Source organism: Salmo salar, chromosome 07, assembly GCF_965601325.2.
Source record: "Salmo salar chromosome 07, fSalSal1, whole genome shotgun sequence".
In the NCBI taxonomy this organism is placed as follows: Eukaryota; Metazoa; Chordata; class Actinopteri; order Salmoniformes; family Salmonidae; genus Salmo; species Salmo salar.
The window spans coordinates 77,509,608-77,525,457 of record NC_138297.1 but is presented as its reverse complement, the minus strand read 5'-3'; the positions used below and the strand labels follow the sequence as shown (position 1 = coordinate 77,525,457).

Below are 15,850 nucleotides of genomic sequence, written 5' to 3'. Positions count from 1 at the left end.
CTACAGAACAGTTCCATATAGCCAGTAAACCTCTACAGAACAGTTCCATATAGCCAGTAAACCTCTACAGAACAGTTCCATATAGCCAGTAAACCTCTACAGAACAGTTCCATATAGCCAGTAAACCTCTACAGAACAGTTCCATATAGCCAGTAAACCTCTACAGAACGTCATATAGCCAGTAAACCTCTACAGAACATATAGCCAGTAAACCTCTACAGAACAGTTCCATATAGCCAGTAAACCTCTACAGAACAGTTCCATATAGCCAGTAAACCTCTACAGAACAGTTCCATATAGCCAGTAAACCTCTACAGAACAGTTCCATATAGCCAGTAAACCTCTACAGAACAGTTCCATATAGCCAGTAAACCTCTACAGAACAGTTCCATATAGCCAGTAAACCTCTACAGAACAGTTCCATATAGCCAGTAAACCTCTACAGAACAGTATAGCCAGTAAACCTCTACAGAACAGTTCCATATAGCCAGTAAACCTCTACAGAACAGTTCCATATAGCCAGTAAACCTCTACAGAACAGTTCCATATAGCCAGTAAACCTCTACAGAACAGTTCCATATAGCCAGTAAACCTCTACAGAACAGTTCCATATAGCCAGTAAACCTCTACAGAACAGTTCCATATAGCCAGTAAACCTCTACAGAACAGTTCCATATAGCCAGTAAACCTCTACAGAACAGTTCCATATAGCCAGTAAACCTCTACAGAACATATAGCCAGTAAACCTCTACAGAACAGTTCCATATAGCCAGTAAACCTCTACAGAACAGTTCCATATAGCCAGTAAACCTCTACAGAACAGTTCCATATAGCCAGTAAACCTCTACAGAACAGTTCCATATAGCCAGTAAACCTCTACAGAACATATAGCCAGTAAACCTCTACAGAACAGTTCCATATAGCCAGTAAACCTCTACAGAACAGTCCATATAGCCAGTAAACCTCTACAGAACAGTTCCATATAGCCAGTAAACCTCTACAGAACAGTTCCATATAGCCAGTAAACCTCTACAGAACATATAGCCAGTAAACCTCTACAGAACAGTTCCATATAGCCAGTAAACCTCTACAGAACAGTTCCATATAGCCAGTAAACCTCTACAGAACAGTTCCATATAGCCAGTAAACCTCTACAGAACAGTTCCATATAGCCAGTAAACCTCTACAGAACATATAGCCAGTAAACCTCTACAGAACAGTTCCATATAGCCAGTAAACCTCTACAGAACATATAGCCAGTAAACCTCTACAGAACAGTTCCATATAGCCAGTAAACCTCTACAGAACAGTTCCATATAGCCAGTAAACCTCTACAGAACAGTTCCATATAGCCAGTAAACCTCTACAGAACATATAGCCAGTAAACCTCTACAGAACAGTTCCATATAGCCAGTAAACCTCTACAGAACAGTTCCATATAGCCAGTAAACCTCTACAGAACATATAGCCAGTAAACCTCTACAGAACAGTTCCATATAGCCAGTAAACCTCTACAGAACAGTTCCATATAGCCAGTAAACCTCTACAGAACAGTTCCATATAGCCAGTAAACCTCTACAGAACAGTTCCATATAGCCAGTAAACCTCTACAGAACAGTTCCATATAGCCAGTAAACCTCTACAGAACATATAGCCAGTAAACCTCTACAGAACATATAGCCAGTAAACCTCTACAGAACAGTTCCATATAGCCAGTAAACCTCTACAGAACAGTTCCATATAGCCAGTAAACCTCTACAGAACAGTTCCATATAGCCAGTAAACCTCTACAGAACATATAGCCAGTAAACCTCTACAGAACAGTTCCATATAGCCAGTAAACCTCTACAGAACAGTTCCATATAGCCAGTAAACCTCTACAGAACAGTTCCATATAGCCAGTAAACCTCTACAGAACAGTTCCATATAGCCAGTAAACCTCTACAGAACAGTTCCATATAGCCAGTAAACCTCTACAGAACATATAGCCAGTAAACCTCTACAGAACAGTTCCATATAGCCAGTAAACCTCTACAGAACAGTTCCATATAGCCAGTAAACCTCTACAGAACATATAGCCAGTAAACCTCTACAGAACAGTTCCATATAGCCAGTAAACCTCTACAGAACAGTTCCATATAGCCAGTAAACCTCTACAGAACATATAGCCAGTAAACCTCTACAGAACAGTTCCATATAGCCAGTAAACCTCTACAGAACAGTTCCATATAGCCAGTAAACCTCTACAGAACATCATAGCCAGTAAACCTCTACAGAACATATAGCCAGTAAACCTCTACAGAACAGTTCCATATAGCCAGTAAACCTCTACAGAACATATAGCCAGTAAACCTCTACAGAACAGTTCCATATAGCCAGTAAACCTCTACAGAACAGTTCCATATAGCCAGTAAACCTCTACAGAACAGTTCCATATAGCCAGTAAACCTCTACAGAACAGTTCCATATAGCCAGTAAACCTCTACAGAACAGTTCCATATAGCCAGTAAACCTCTACAGAACATATAGCCAGTAAACCTCTACAGAACAGTTCCATATAGCCAGTAAACCTCTACAGAACAGTTCCATATAGCCAGTAAACCTCTACAGAACAGTTCCATATAGCCAGTAAACCTCTACAGAACATATAGCCAGTAAACCTCTACAGAACAGTTCCATATAGCCAGTAAACCTCTACAGAACAGTTCCATATAGCCAGTAAACCTCTACAGAACAGTTCCATATAGCCAGTAAACCTCTACAGAACATATAGCCAGTAAACCTCTACAGAACAGTTCCATATAGCCAGTAAACCTCTACAGAACAGTTCCATATAGCCAGTAAACCTCTACAGAACATATAGCCAGTAAACCTCTACAGAACAGTTCCATATAGCCAGTAAACCTCTACAGAACAGTTCCATATAGCCAGTAAACCTCTACAGAACAGTTCCATATAGCCAGTAAACCTCTACAGAACATATAGCCAGTAAACCTCTACAGAACAGTTCCATATAGCCAGTAAACCTCTACAGAACATATAGCCAGTAAACCTCTACAGAACAGTTCCATATAGCCAGTAAACCTCTACAGAACATATAGCCAGTAAACCTCTACAGAACAGTTCCATATAGCCAGTAAACCTCTACAGAACAGTTCCATATAGCCAGTAAACCTCTACAGAACATATAGCCAGTAAACCTCTACAGAACAGTTCCATATAGCCAGTAAACCTCTACAGAACAGTTCCATATAGCCAGTAAACCTCTACAGAACAGTTCCATATAGCCAGTAAACCTCTACAGAACAGTTCCATATAGCCAGTAAACCTCTACAGAACAGTTCCATATAGCCAGTAAACCTCTACAGAACATATAGCCAGTAAACCTCTACAGAACATATAGCCAGTAAACCTCTACAGAACAGTTCCATATAGCCAGTAAACCTCTACAGAACAGTTCCATATAGCCAGTAAACCTCTACAGAACAGTTCCATATAGCCAGTAAACCTCTACAGAACAGTTCCATATAGCCAGTAAACCTCTACAGAACAGTTCCATATAGCCAGTAAACCTCTACAGAACAGTTCCATATAGCCAGTAAACCTCTACAGAACATATAGCCAGTAAACCTCTACAGAACAGTTCCATATAGCCAGTAAACCTCTACAGAACAGTTCCATATAGCCAGTAAACCTCTACAGAACAGTTCCATATAGCCAGTAAACCTCTACAGAACAGTTCCATATAGCCAGTAAACCTCTACAGAACAGTTCCATATAGCCAGTAAACCTCTACAGAACATATAGCCAGTAAACCTCTACAGAACAGTTCCATATAGCCAGTAAACCTCTACAGAACAGTTCCATATAGCCAGTAAACCTCTACAGAACATATAGCCAGTAAACCTCTACAGAACAGTTCCATATAGCCAGTAAACCTCTACAGAACAGTTCCATATAGCCAGTAAACCTCTACAGAACAGTTCCATATAGCCAGTAAACCTCTACAGAACATATAGCCAGTAAACCTCTACAGAACAGTTCCATATAGCCAGTAAACCTCTACAGAACATATAGCCAGTAAACCTCTACAGAACAGTTCCATATAGCCAGTAAACCTCTACAGAACAGTTCCATATAGCCAGTAAACCTCTACAGAACAGTTCCATATAGCCAGTAAACCTCTACAGAACAGTTCCATATAGCCAGTAAACCTCTACAGAACAGTTCCATATAGCCAGTAAACCTCTACAGAACATATAGCCAGTAAACCTCTACAGAACAGTTCCATATAGCCAGTAAACCTCTACAGGACATATAGCCAGTAAACCTCTACAGAACAGTTCCATATAGCCAGTAAACCTCTACAGAACAGTTCCATATAGCCAGTAAACCTCTACAGAACATATAGCCAGTAAACCTCTACAGAACAGTTCCATATAGCCAGTAAACCTCTACAGAACAGTTCCATATAGCCAGTAAACCTCTACAGAACATATAGCCAGTAAACCTCTACAGAACATATAGCCAGTAAACCTCTACAGAACAGTTCCATATAGCCAGTAAACCTCTACAGACAGTCCATATAGCCAGTAAACCTCTACAGAACAGTTCCATATAGCCAGTAAACCTCTACAGAACAGTTCCATATAGCCAGTAAACCTCTACAGAACAGTTCCATATAGCCAGTAAACCTCTACAGAACAGTTCCATATAGCCAGTAAACCTCTACAGAACAGTTCCATATAGCCAGTAAACCTCTACAGAACAGTTCCATATAGCCAGTAAACCTCTACAGAACAGTTCCATATAGCCAGTAAACCTCTACAGAACAGTTCCATATAGCCAGTAAACCTCTACAGAACAGTTCCATATAGCCAGTAAACCTCTACAGAACATATAGCCAGTAAACCTCTACAGGACATATAGCCAGTAAACCTCTACAGGACATATAGCCAGTAAACCTCTACAGGACATATAGCCAGTAAACCTCTACAGGAGAGAACAGAAGGACAGTCCTTCTCCTTCCTTAATCTCCAGGCAGGGAATTATCCCCGGACCACAACATAACCCACTCTAACCCTCGCTGCTGCTAGTTACAGCACTAAGCCTGGACACTACATTCACAATATCCTCTGATCTCACCACTCAGGACGCTCTGTCTGTCTGTCTGTCTCACCATGGCAACGGGAATGCCCCCTTCCTGTCCAGGTAAGAACCAGTGTCCAGTCCCTTCAGTGTGTGTGTTAGAGCCACATGGTTGTCGTTAAGGAGAGATCTCAGTGCTTTCAGACTACTGTTGTTCTCAGGATCAGTTTATTATGGTGAGACGGTAAATATATCACTTGGTTCTGTTACTGACCCGATGGGAACTCTCTACGTGGTTCTGTTACTGACCCGATGGGAACTCTCTACGTGGTTCTGTTACTGACCCGATGGGAACTCTCTACGTGGTTCTGTTACTGACCCGATGGGAACTCTCTACGTGGTTCTGTTACTGACCAGATGGGAACTCTCTACGTGGTTCTGTTACTGACCCGATGGGAACTCTCTACATGGTTCTGTACTGACCTGATGGGAACTCTCTACGTGGTTCTGTTACTGACCCGATGGGAACTCTCTACATGGTTCTGTACTGACCCGATGGGAACTCTCTACATGGTTCTGTTCTGACTCGATGGGAACTCTCTATGTGGTTCTGTACTGACCATGTGTCTGCTGTTACTGACCCGATGGGAACTCTCTACGTGGTTCTTTACTGACCCGATGGGAACTCTCTACGTGGTTCTGTACTGACCCGATGGGAACTCTCTACGTGGTTCTGTACTGACCCGATGGGAACTCTCTACATGGTTCTGTACTGACCCGATGAGAACTCTCTACGTGGTTCTGTACTGACCCGATGGGAACTCTCTACATGGTTCTGTACTGACCATGTGTCTGCTGTTACTGACCCGATGGGAACTCTCTACGTGGTTCTGTACTGACCCGATGGGAACTCTCTACGTGGTTCTGTACTGACCCGATGGGAACTCTCTACGTGGTTCTGTACTGACCATGTGTCTGCTGTTACTGGCCCGATGAGCCCTCTATGGAAAGGGGAGTCCTCTATGGAAAGGGGAGCCCTCTATGAAAGGGGAGTCCTCTATGGAAAGGGGAGCCTCTATGGAAAGGGGAGCCCTCTATGGAAAGGGGAGCCTCTATAAAGGGGAGCCCCTCTATGGAAAGGGGAGCCCTCTATGGAAAGGGGAGCCCGGGACCCCTCTATGGAAAGGGGACCCCTCTATGGAAAGGGGAGCCCCTCTATGGAAAGGGGAGTCCTCTATGGAAAGGGGAGCCCCTCTATGGAAAGGGGAGTCCTCTATGGAAAGGGGAGCCCTCTATGGAAAGGGGAGTCCTCTATGGAAAGGGGAGCCCCTCTATGGAAAGGGGAGTCCTCTATGGAAAGGGGAGCCCTCTATGGAAAGGGGAGCCCCTCTATGGAAAGGGGAGCCCTCTATGGAAAGGGGAGTCCCTCTATGGAAAGGGGAGTCCTCTATGGAAAGGGGAGCCCTCTATGGAAAGGGGAGCCCCTCTATGGAAAGGGGAGTCCTCTATGGAAAGGGGAGTCCTCTATGGAAAGGGGAGTCCTCTATATAAAGGGGAGCCCCTCTATGGAAAGGGGAGTCCTCTATGGAAAGGGGAGCCCCTCTATGGAAAGGGGAGTCCCTCTATGGAAAGGGGACCCCTCTATAGAAAGGGGAGCCCCTCTATGGAAAGGGGAGCCCCTCTATGGAAAGGGGAGCCCCTCTATGGAAAGGGGAGCCCCTCTATGGAAAGGGGAGTCCTCTATGGAAAGGGGAGCCCTCTATGGAAAGGGGAGTCCTCTATGGAAAGGGGAGCCCCTCTATGGAAAGGGGAGTCCTCTATGGAAAGGGGAGCCCCTCTATGGAAAGGGGAGTCCTCTATGGAAAGGGGAGCCCCTCTATGGAAAGGGGAGTCCTCTATGGAAAGGGGAGCCCCTCTATGGAAAGGGGAGCCCCTCTATGGAAAGGGGAGTCCTCTATGGAAAGGGGAGCCCCTCTATGGAAAGGGGAGCCCCTCTATGGAAAGGGGAGTCCTCTATGGAAAGGGGAGCCCCTCTATGGAAAGGGGAGCCCCTCTATGGAAAGGGGAGTCCTCTATGGAAAGGGGAGCCCCTCTATGGAAAGGGGAGCCCCTCTATGGAAAGGGGAGTCCTCTATGGAAAGGGGAGCCCCTCTATGGAAAGGGGAGTCCTCTATGGAAAGGGGAGCCCCTCTATGGAAAGGGGAGCCCCTCTATGGAAAGGGGAGCCCCTCTATGGAAAGGGGAGTCCTCTATGGAAAGGGGAGTCCCTCTATGGAAAGGGGAGCCCCTCTATGGAAAGGGGAGCCCCTCTATGGAAAGGGGACCCCTCTATGGAAAGGGGAGCCCTCTATGGAAAGGGGAGTCCTCTATGGAAAGGGGAGCCCCTCTATGGAAAGGGGAGCCCCTCTATGGAAAGGGGAGCCCCTCTATGGAAAGGGGACCCCTCTATGGAAAGGGGAGCCCTCTATGGAAAGGGGAGTCCTCTATGGAAAGGGTAGCCCCTCTATGGAAAGGGGAGCCCCTCTATGGAAAGGGGAGTCCTCTATGTAAAGGGGAGCCCCTCTATGGAAAGGGGAGCCCCTCTATGGAAAGGGGAGTCCTCTATGGAAAGGGGAGCCCCTCTATGGAAAGGGGAGCCCCTCTATGGAAAGGGGACCCCTCTATGGAAAGGGGAGCCCCTCTATGGAAAGGGGAGCCCCTCTATGGAAAGGGGAGCCCTCTATGGAAAGGGGAGTCCCTCTATGGAAAGGGGAGTCCCTCTATGGAAAGGGGAGCCCTCTATGGAAGTATGTATTATGTATTATGTATTATGTATTACTTGTCACAGCAGGACCTCCATTAGAAACCATTAGATATTTATAACACTGGGGTGTCTGTCCACGGTGCTGAATCCAGCACATCGTGTCGCTATGGCGACGCTCTCTAAATAATCACACTGCTTTCAGACATCACACCCCCCCCCCCCACAACCTGCTATGGTAGGATATATGGCCCTGCTGTGGTAGGGTATATGGCCCTACTGTGGTAGGATATATGGCCCTGCTGTGGTAAGATATATGGCCCTGCTGTGGTAGGATATATGGCCCTGCTGTGGTAGGATATATGGCCCTGCTGTGGTAGGATATATGGCCCTGCTGTGGTAGGATATATGGCCCTGCTGTGGTAGGATATATGGCCCTGCTGTGGTAGGATATATGGCCCTGCTGTGGTAGGATATATGGCCCTTCTGTGGTAGGATATATGGCCCTGCTGTGGTAGGATATATGGCCCTGCTGTGGTAGGATATATGGCCCTGCTGTGGTAGGATATATGGCCCTGCTGTGGTAGGATATATGGCCCTGCTGTGGTAGGATATATGGCCCTGCTGTGGTAGGATATATGGCCCTGCTGTGGTAGGATATATGGCCCTTCTGTGGTAGGATATATGGCCCTGCTGTGGTAGGATATATGGCCCTGCTGTGGTAGGATATATGGTCCTGCTGTGGTAGGATATATGGCCCTGCTGTGGTAGGATATATGGCCCTGCTGTGGTAGGATATATGGCCCTGCTGTGGAAGGATATATGGCCCTGCTGTGGTAGGATAATATGGCCCTGTTGTGGAAATATATATGACCCTGCTGTGGTAGGATATATGGCCCTGCTGTGGTAGGATATATGGCCCTGCTGTGGTAGGATATATGGCCCTGCTGTGGTAGGATATATGGCCCTGCTGTGGTAGGATATATGGCCCTGCTGTGGTAGGATATATAGCCCTGCTGTGGTAGGATATATGGCCCTGCTGTGGTAGGATATATGGCCCTGCTGTGGTAGGATATATGGCCCTGCTGTGGTAGGGTGTATGGTCCTGCTGTGGTAGGATAATTGGCCCTGCTGTGGTAGGATATATGGCCCTGCTGTGGTAGGATAAATGGCCCTGCTGTGGTAGGATATATGGCCCTGCTGTGGTAGGATAATATGGCCCTGCTGTGGTAGGATATATGGCCCTGCTGTGGTAGGATATATGGCCCTGCTGTGGTAGGATATATGGCCCTGCTGTGGAAGGATATATGGCCCTTCTGTGGTAGGATCATATGGCCCTGTTGTGGTAGGATATATGGCCCTGCTGTGGCAGGATATATGGCCCTGCTGTGGTAGGATATATGACCCTGCTGTGGTAGGATATATGACCCTGCTGTGTGTTCCATAATGTGGTATGATATATGACCCTGCTGTGGGTTCCATAATGTGGTAGGATATATGACCCTGCTGTGGTAGGATATATGACCCTGCTGTGGGTTCCATAATGTGGTATGATATATGACCCTGCTGTGGGTTCCATAATGTGGTATGATATATGGCCCTGCTGTGGGTTCCATAATGTGGTAGGATATATGACCCTGCTGTGGTAGGATATATGACCCTGCTGTGTGTTCCATAATGTGGTATGATATATGACCCTGCTGTGTGGTCCATAATGTGGTAGGATATATGACCCTGGGGTGTGTATTGGATAATGTGGTGTGTGTATTGGATAATGTGGTGTGTATTGGATAATGTGGTGTGTGTATTGGATAATGTGGTGTGTATTGGATAATGTGGTGTGTATTGGATAATGTGGTGTGTGTATTGGATAATGTGGTGTGTATTGGATAATGTGGTGTGTATTGGATAATGTGGTGTGTATTATATAATGTGGTGTGTATTGGATAATGTGGTGTGTATTGGATAATGTAGTGTGTATTGGATAATGTGGTGTATTGGATAATGTGGTGTGTATTGGATAATGTGGTGTGTGTATTGGATAATGTGGTGTGTATTGGATAATGTGGTGTGTATTGGATAATGTGGTGTGTGTTGGATAATGTGGTGTGTCTTGGATAATGTGGTGTGTATTGGATAATGTGGTGTGTATTGTATAATGATGTGTGTGTTGGATAATGTGGTGTGTGTATTGGATAATGGGTGTGTATTGGATAATGTGGTGTGTATTGGATAATGTGGTGTGTGTTGGATAATGCTGTGTATTGGATAATGTGGTGTGTATTGGATAATGTGGTGTGTATTGGATAATGTGGTGTGTATTATATAATGTGGTGTGTATTGGATAATGTGGTGTGTATTGGATAATGTAGTGTGTATTGGATAATGTGGTGTATTGGATAATGTGGTGTGTATTGGATAATGTGGTGTGTGTATTGGATAATGTGGTGTGTATTGGATAATGTGGTGTGTATTATATAATGTGGTGTATTGGATAATGTGGTGTGTATTGGATAATGTGGTGTGTGTATTGGATAATGCGGTGTGTATTGGATAATGTGGTGTGTATTGGATAATGTGGTGTGTATTATATAATGTGGTGTGTATTGGATATATAATGTAGTGTGTATTGGATAATGTGGTATATTGGATAATATGGAGTGTATTGGATAATGTGGTGTGTGTATTGGATAATGTGGTGTGTATTGGATAATGTGGTGTGTATTGGATAATGTGGTGTGTATTGGATAATGTGGTGTGTGTTGGATAATGTGGTGTGTATTGGATAATGTGGTGTGTATTGTATAATGATGTGTGTGTTGGATAATGTGGTGTGTGTATTGGATAATGGGTGTGTATTGGATAATGTGGTGTGTATTGGATAATGTGGTGTGTATTGGATAATGCTGTGTGTGTTGGATAATGCTGTGTATTGGATAATGGGTGTGTATTGGATAATGTGGTGTGTATTGGATAATGTGGTGTGTATTGGATAATGTGGTGTGTGTTGGATAATGCTGTGTATTGGATAATGTGGTGTGTATTAGATAATGTGGTGTGTGTATTGGATAATGTGGTGTGTATTGGATAATGTGGTGTGTGTATTGGATAATGTGGTGTGTATTGGATAATGTGGTGTGTATTGGATAATGATGTTTGTATTGGATAATGTGGTGTATTGGATAATGTGGTGTGTGTATTGGATAATGTGGTGTGTGTATTGGATAATGTGGTGAGTATTGGATAATGTGGTGTGTATTGGATAATGTGGTGTGTGTTGGATAATGTGGTGTGTGTTGGATAATGTGGTGTGTATTGGATAATATGGTGTGTATTGTATAATGATGTGTGTGTTGGATAATGTGGTGTGTGTATTGGATAATGGGTGTGTATTGGATAATGTGGTGTGTATTGGATAATGTGGTGTGTGTTGGATAATGCTGTGTATTGGATAATGTGGTGTGTATTGGATAATGTGGTGTGTATTGGATAATGTGGTGTGTATTGGATAATGTGGTGTGTATTGGATAATGTGGTGTGTTGGATAATGCTGTGTATTGGATAATGGGTGTGTATTGGATAATGTGGTGTGTATTGGATAATGTGGTGTGTATTGGATAATGTGGTGTGTATTATATAATGTGGTGTGTATTGGATAATGTGGTGTGTATTGGATAATGTGGTGTGTATTGGATAATGATGTGTGTATTGGATAATGTGGTGTGTATTGGATAATGTGGTGTGTGTTGGATAATGTTGTGTATTGGATAATGTGGTGTGTATTGGATAATGTGGTGTGTATTGGATAATGTGGTGTGTATTGGATAATGTGGTGTGTATTGGATAATGTGGTGTGTATTGGATAATGTGGTGTGTATTGGATAATGTGGTGTATTGGATAATGTGGTGTGTATTGGATAATGTGGTGTGTGTATTGGATAATGTGGTGTGTATTGGATAATGTGGTGTGTATTGGATAATGATGTGTGTATTGGATAATGATGTGTGTATTGGATAATGTGGTGTGTATTGGATCATGTGGTGTGTGTTGGATAATGCTGTGTATTGGATAATGGGTGTGTATTGGATAATGTGGTGTGTATTGGATAATGTGGTGTGTATTGGATAATGTGGTGTGTATTATATAATGTGGTGTGTATTGGATAATGTGGTGTGTATTGTGTAATGTAGTGTGTATTGGATAATGTGGTGTATTGGATAATGTGGTGTGTATTGGATAATGTGGTGTGTGTATTGGATAATGTGGTGTGTATTGGATAATGTGGTGTGTATTGGATAATGTGGTGTGTATTGGATATTGTGGTGTGTTTTGGATAATGTGGTGTGTATTGGATAATATGGTGTGTGTGTATTGGATAATGTGGTGTGTATTGGATAATGTGGTGTGTATTGGATAATGATGTGTGTATTGGATAATGTGGTGTGTATTGGATAATGTGGTGTGTATTGGATAATTATGTTTGTATTGGATAATATGGTGTGTGTATTGGATAATGTGGTGTGTATTGGATAATGTGGTGTGTATTGGATAATGTGGTGTGTGTATTGGATAATGTGGTGTGTATTGGATAATGTGGTGTGTATTGGATAATCTAGTGTGTATTGGATAATGTGGTGTGTATTGGATAATGTGGTGTGTATTGGATAATGTGGTGTGTATTGGTTAATGTGGTGTGTATTGGATAATGATGTGTGTGTCTGCAGGAACATGGAGTGGCTGCAGGGTGGCCACAGCTGTCAGTGAGTCATCATCCATCCACAGTGATGCCCTGTTCGACCCGGGGCCTGGTCTGGACCGGGACATCTCTCTGGGCTCTACAGGGCCTGGTCTGGGTCTGGACCGGGACATCTATCTGGGCTCTACAGGTCCTGGTCTGGACCGGGACATCTCTCTGGGCTCTACAGGGCCTGGTCTGGACCGGGACATCTCTCTGGGCTCTACAGGGCCTGGTCTGGGTCGGGACATCTATCTGGGCTCTACAGGTCCTGGTCTGGGTCGGGACATCTCTCTGGGCTCTACAGGTCCTGGTCTGGACCGGGACATCTCTCTGGGCTCTACAGGGCCTGGTCTGGGTCTGGACATAGACTCCCTACAGGAGCGGACACACACAGTAAGGACATAATTTAGGAGCAGTGCTTGACTCAGACAGAAAAAAAGTTGTCAGAGGCATATATATATATATATGTGTGTGTGTGTGTGTGTGTGTGTGTGTGTGTGTGTGTGTGTGTGTGTGTGTGTGTGTGTGTGTGTGTGTGTATGTGTGTGTGTATGTGTGTGTGTGTGTGTGTGTATGTGTGTGTGTATGTGTGTGTGTGTGTGCGTGTGTGTGTGTGTGTGTGTTTTAAATCAACAATCAGATGATTTCAGCGGAACAGTTTGAACGGTCTTTATTATACTGAATACCTTTCTGACTAACCGTGTTGGAGAGACATTACAACTAAATAGCTGAACTATAAAATGTATTTCATTTTGCCACAGTGTCGCGTTTCAGCCCGCCAGGTGTGTTGATACACGGAACTGAACGTTTCTACGGCTACGCGCTCAGGGAAGGAACACGGCAAGCGCGGTCATGTATGAAGAATGAACACGTACAAGAGGCGTGGATAAATACTTTTAATATAGAATAAACACCAACAAGACGCGAGGATACATTATGTTCATTATTTTAAAAGGTCGTAGTATTTTTTTGGGGGGTCTTATTTTAATGAAAAACAACAATTTATTAAAATGCGTTCTTTCGTGCGTGACAGTGCTTTCCACTTTAATTCCCTGAGCGCGTCGCCGTAGAAACCATCAGTATCACTTCACCTGAGAGACCGTTTGTTCCCACTGGTCCCCTTGTTACCTGTAATTTATCAGGGAGCGTCGACCAATCAACGCACCTGGGTGAACATGAGTTGGACGCGTGTGCCAAACTCCCGAGGACGCGCGCCGTCAGAATCAACAGACGGATGAATAGACGGAGCCTGTAGCTCACAGACACGCAGACCAATTAACTCACGGGGAACCCAGGTAGAATACCGTTTAATGGGTATCTAGATGAAACGTGTGGTGTGTGTGTGGGTCATAGCCTACTAATCTTGAGTACGCTGCCAAGTGAGAGACGCGTCGCTTTGCTTCCCCCTCCCCAACAATTTTTTTTTTGACGGATTACCGAGATGCGCGTGTTGTTGATAATAATGATGAGTTCCGCGCGTACAGCTGCTGCAACTATTCCGTTATTATTCTCCTCCCGGTTTAACGACACCGTTCCTTTATTCTCCTGTCTGTGTTTGTAGCGCTACAGAATGCATCATCAATACGGCAGCCAAGACAAGATTCCGGTAAGTAACTCCGCAAACGGTTGACTTTCTGCTAACGGTTGATTCTGCTCCTGCGTTTTGTTTGTTGTGACATGCCAAATCCTTTCTCAGTACGTACGTTTTTGTAAAACTTTTCATGTGAACTGAAAACATGTTTTTGTTCTTAAAGAGTATTTTATGTCGCCTGGCTGGTTATTACTGTAGAGATTGTCCTCCGTTTATGCTGACAAGGACACCTCTCATCTGAAAGGTCTTGCTGAATTATTTAACCCTACATTACCAGCCTTGATATAACCTCATCAGTGGCCTCCAACCCTGGTCCTGTGGAGATACAGGGTGGTCATCAGTGATCTCCAACCCTGGTCCTGTGGAGATACAGGGTGGTCATCAGCGGTCTCCAACCCTGGTCCTGTGGAGATACAGGGTGGTCATCAGCGATCTCCAACCCTGGTCCTGTGGAGATACAGGGTGGTCATCAGTGATCTCCAACCCTGGTCCTGTGGAGATACAGGGTGGTCATCAGCTGGTCTCCAACCCTGGTCCTGTGGAGATACAGGGTGGTCATCAGTGATCTCCAACCCTGGTCCTGTGGAGATACAGGGTGGTCATCACTGGCCTCCAACCCTGGTCCTGTGGAGATACAGGGTGGTCATCAGTGGTCTCCAACCCTGGTCCTGTGGAGATACAGGGTGGTCATCAGCGGTCTCCAACCCTGGTCCTGTGGAGATACAGGGTGGTCATCAGCGGTCTCCAACCCTGGTCCTGTGGAGATACAGGGTGGTCATCAGTGGTCTCCAACCCTGGTCCTGTGCGGGGAGTGCAGGCTTTTTGTTCCAGCCCAGCACTAACACCTGATTGCACAAATCAAGCCGATGAGTTGATTTGTTGAATCGTGTGTGTGTGTATTCAGATAGAAATAGATTATGTAGAACAGCTGTCTCTTATGTAGAATAGGGTGTCAGGTCTATATACAGGACCAGTCAACAGTTTGGACACACCTGCTCATTCCAGGGTTTTTCTGTATTTTTATACTTTTCTCTACATTGTTGAATAACAGTGAAGACAAAAACAATGAAGTAACACAAATGGAATCATGTAGAAACCCAACGAGCGTTTTAAACAAATCAACATATATTTCAGAATCTTCAAAGTAGCCACCCTTTGCCTTGGTGACAGCTTTGCACATGTTTGGAATTCTCTCAACCAGCTTCATGAGGTAGTCACCTGGAATGCATTTCAATTAACAGGTGTGCATTGTTAAAAGTTAATGTTTGAGCCAATCAGTTGTGTTGTGACAAGGTAGGGGTGGTATACAGAAGATAGCCCTATTTGGTAAAATACCAAGTCCATATTATGGAAAGAACAGCTCAAATAATCAACGAGAAATGACAGTCCATCACTTTTAGACATGAAGGTCAGTTAATCCGGAACATTTCAAGAACTTTGAACTTTTCTTCAAGTGCAGTTGCAAAAACTATCAAGTGCTATGATGAAACTGGCTCTCATGAGGACCGCCACAGGAAAGGAAGACCCAGAGTTACCTCTGCTGCAGAGGATAAGTTTGTTAGTTAACTGCACCTCAGATTGCAGCCCAAATAAATGCTTCAGAGTTCAAGTAACAGACACATCTCAACATCAACTGTTCAGAGGAGACTGTGTGAATCAGACCTTCATGGTTGAATTGCTGCTAAGAAACCA

General features: G+C 44.4%; 1 protein-coding gene across 1 annotated transcript in view; it reads left to right on the top strand.

The window, feature by feature from the left end:
* The first annotated feature begins 12,537 nt into the window (after positions 1–12,537).
* Positions 12,538–15,850, top strand: part of ano2b (anoctamin 2b) — a 121,994-nt gene continuing 118,681 nt past the window's right edge. Inside the window, exons 1-2 of the mRNA XM_082977246.1 lie at positions 12,538–12,960; positions 14,129–14,173. Of these exons, the coding sequence (XP_082833372.1) occupies positions 12,538–12,960; positions 14,129–14,173 (468 nt within the window). The remainder of the gene's footprint in view (positions 12,961–14,128; positions 14,174–15,850) is intronic.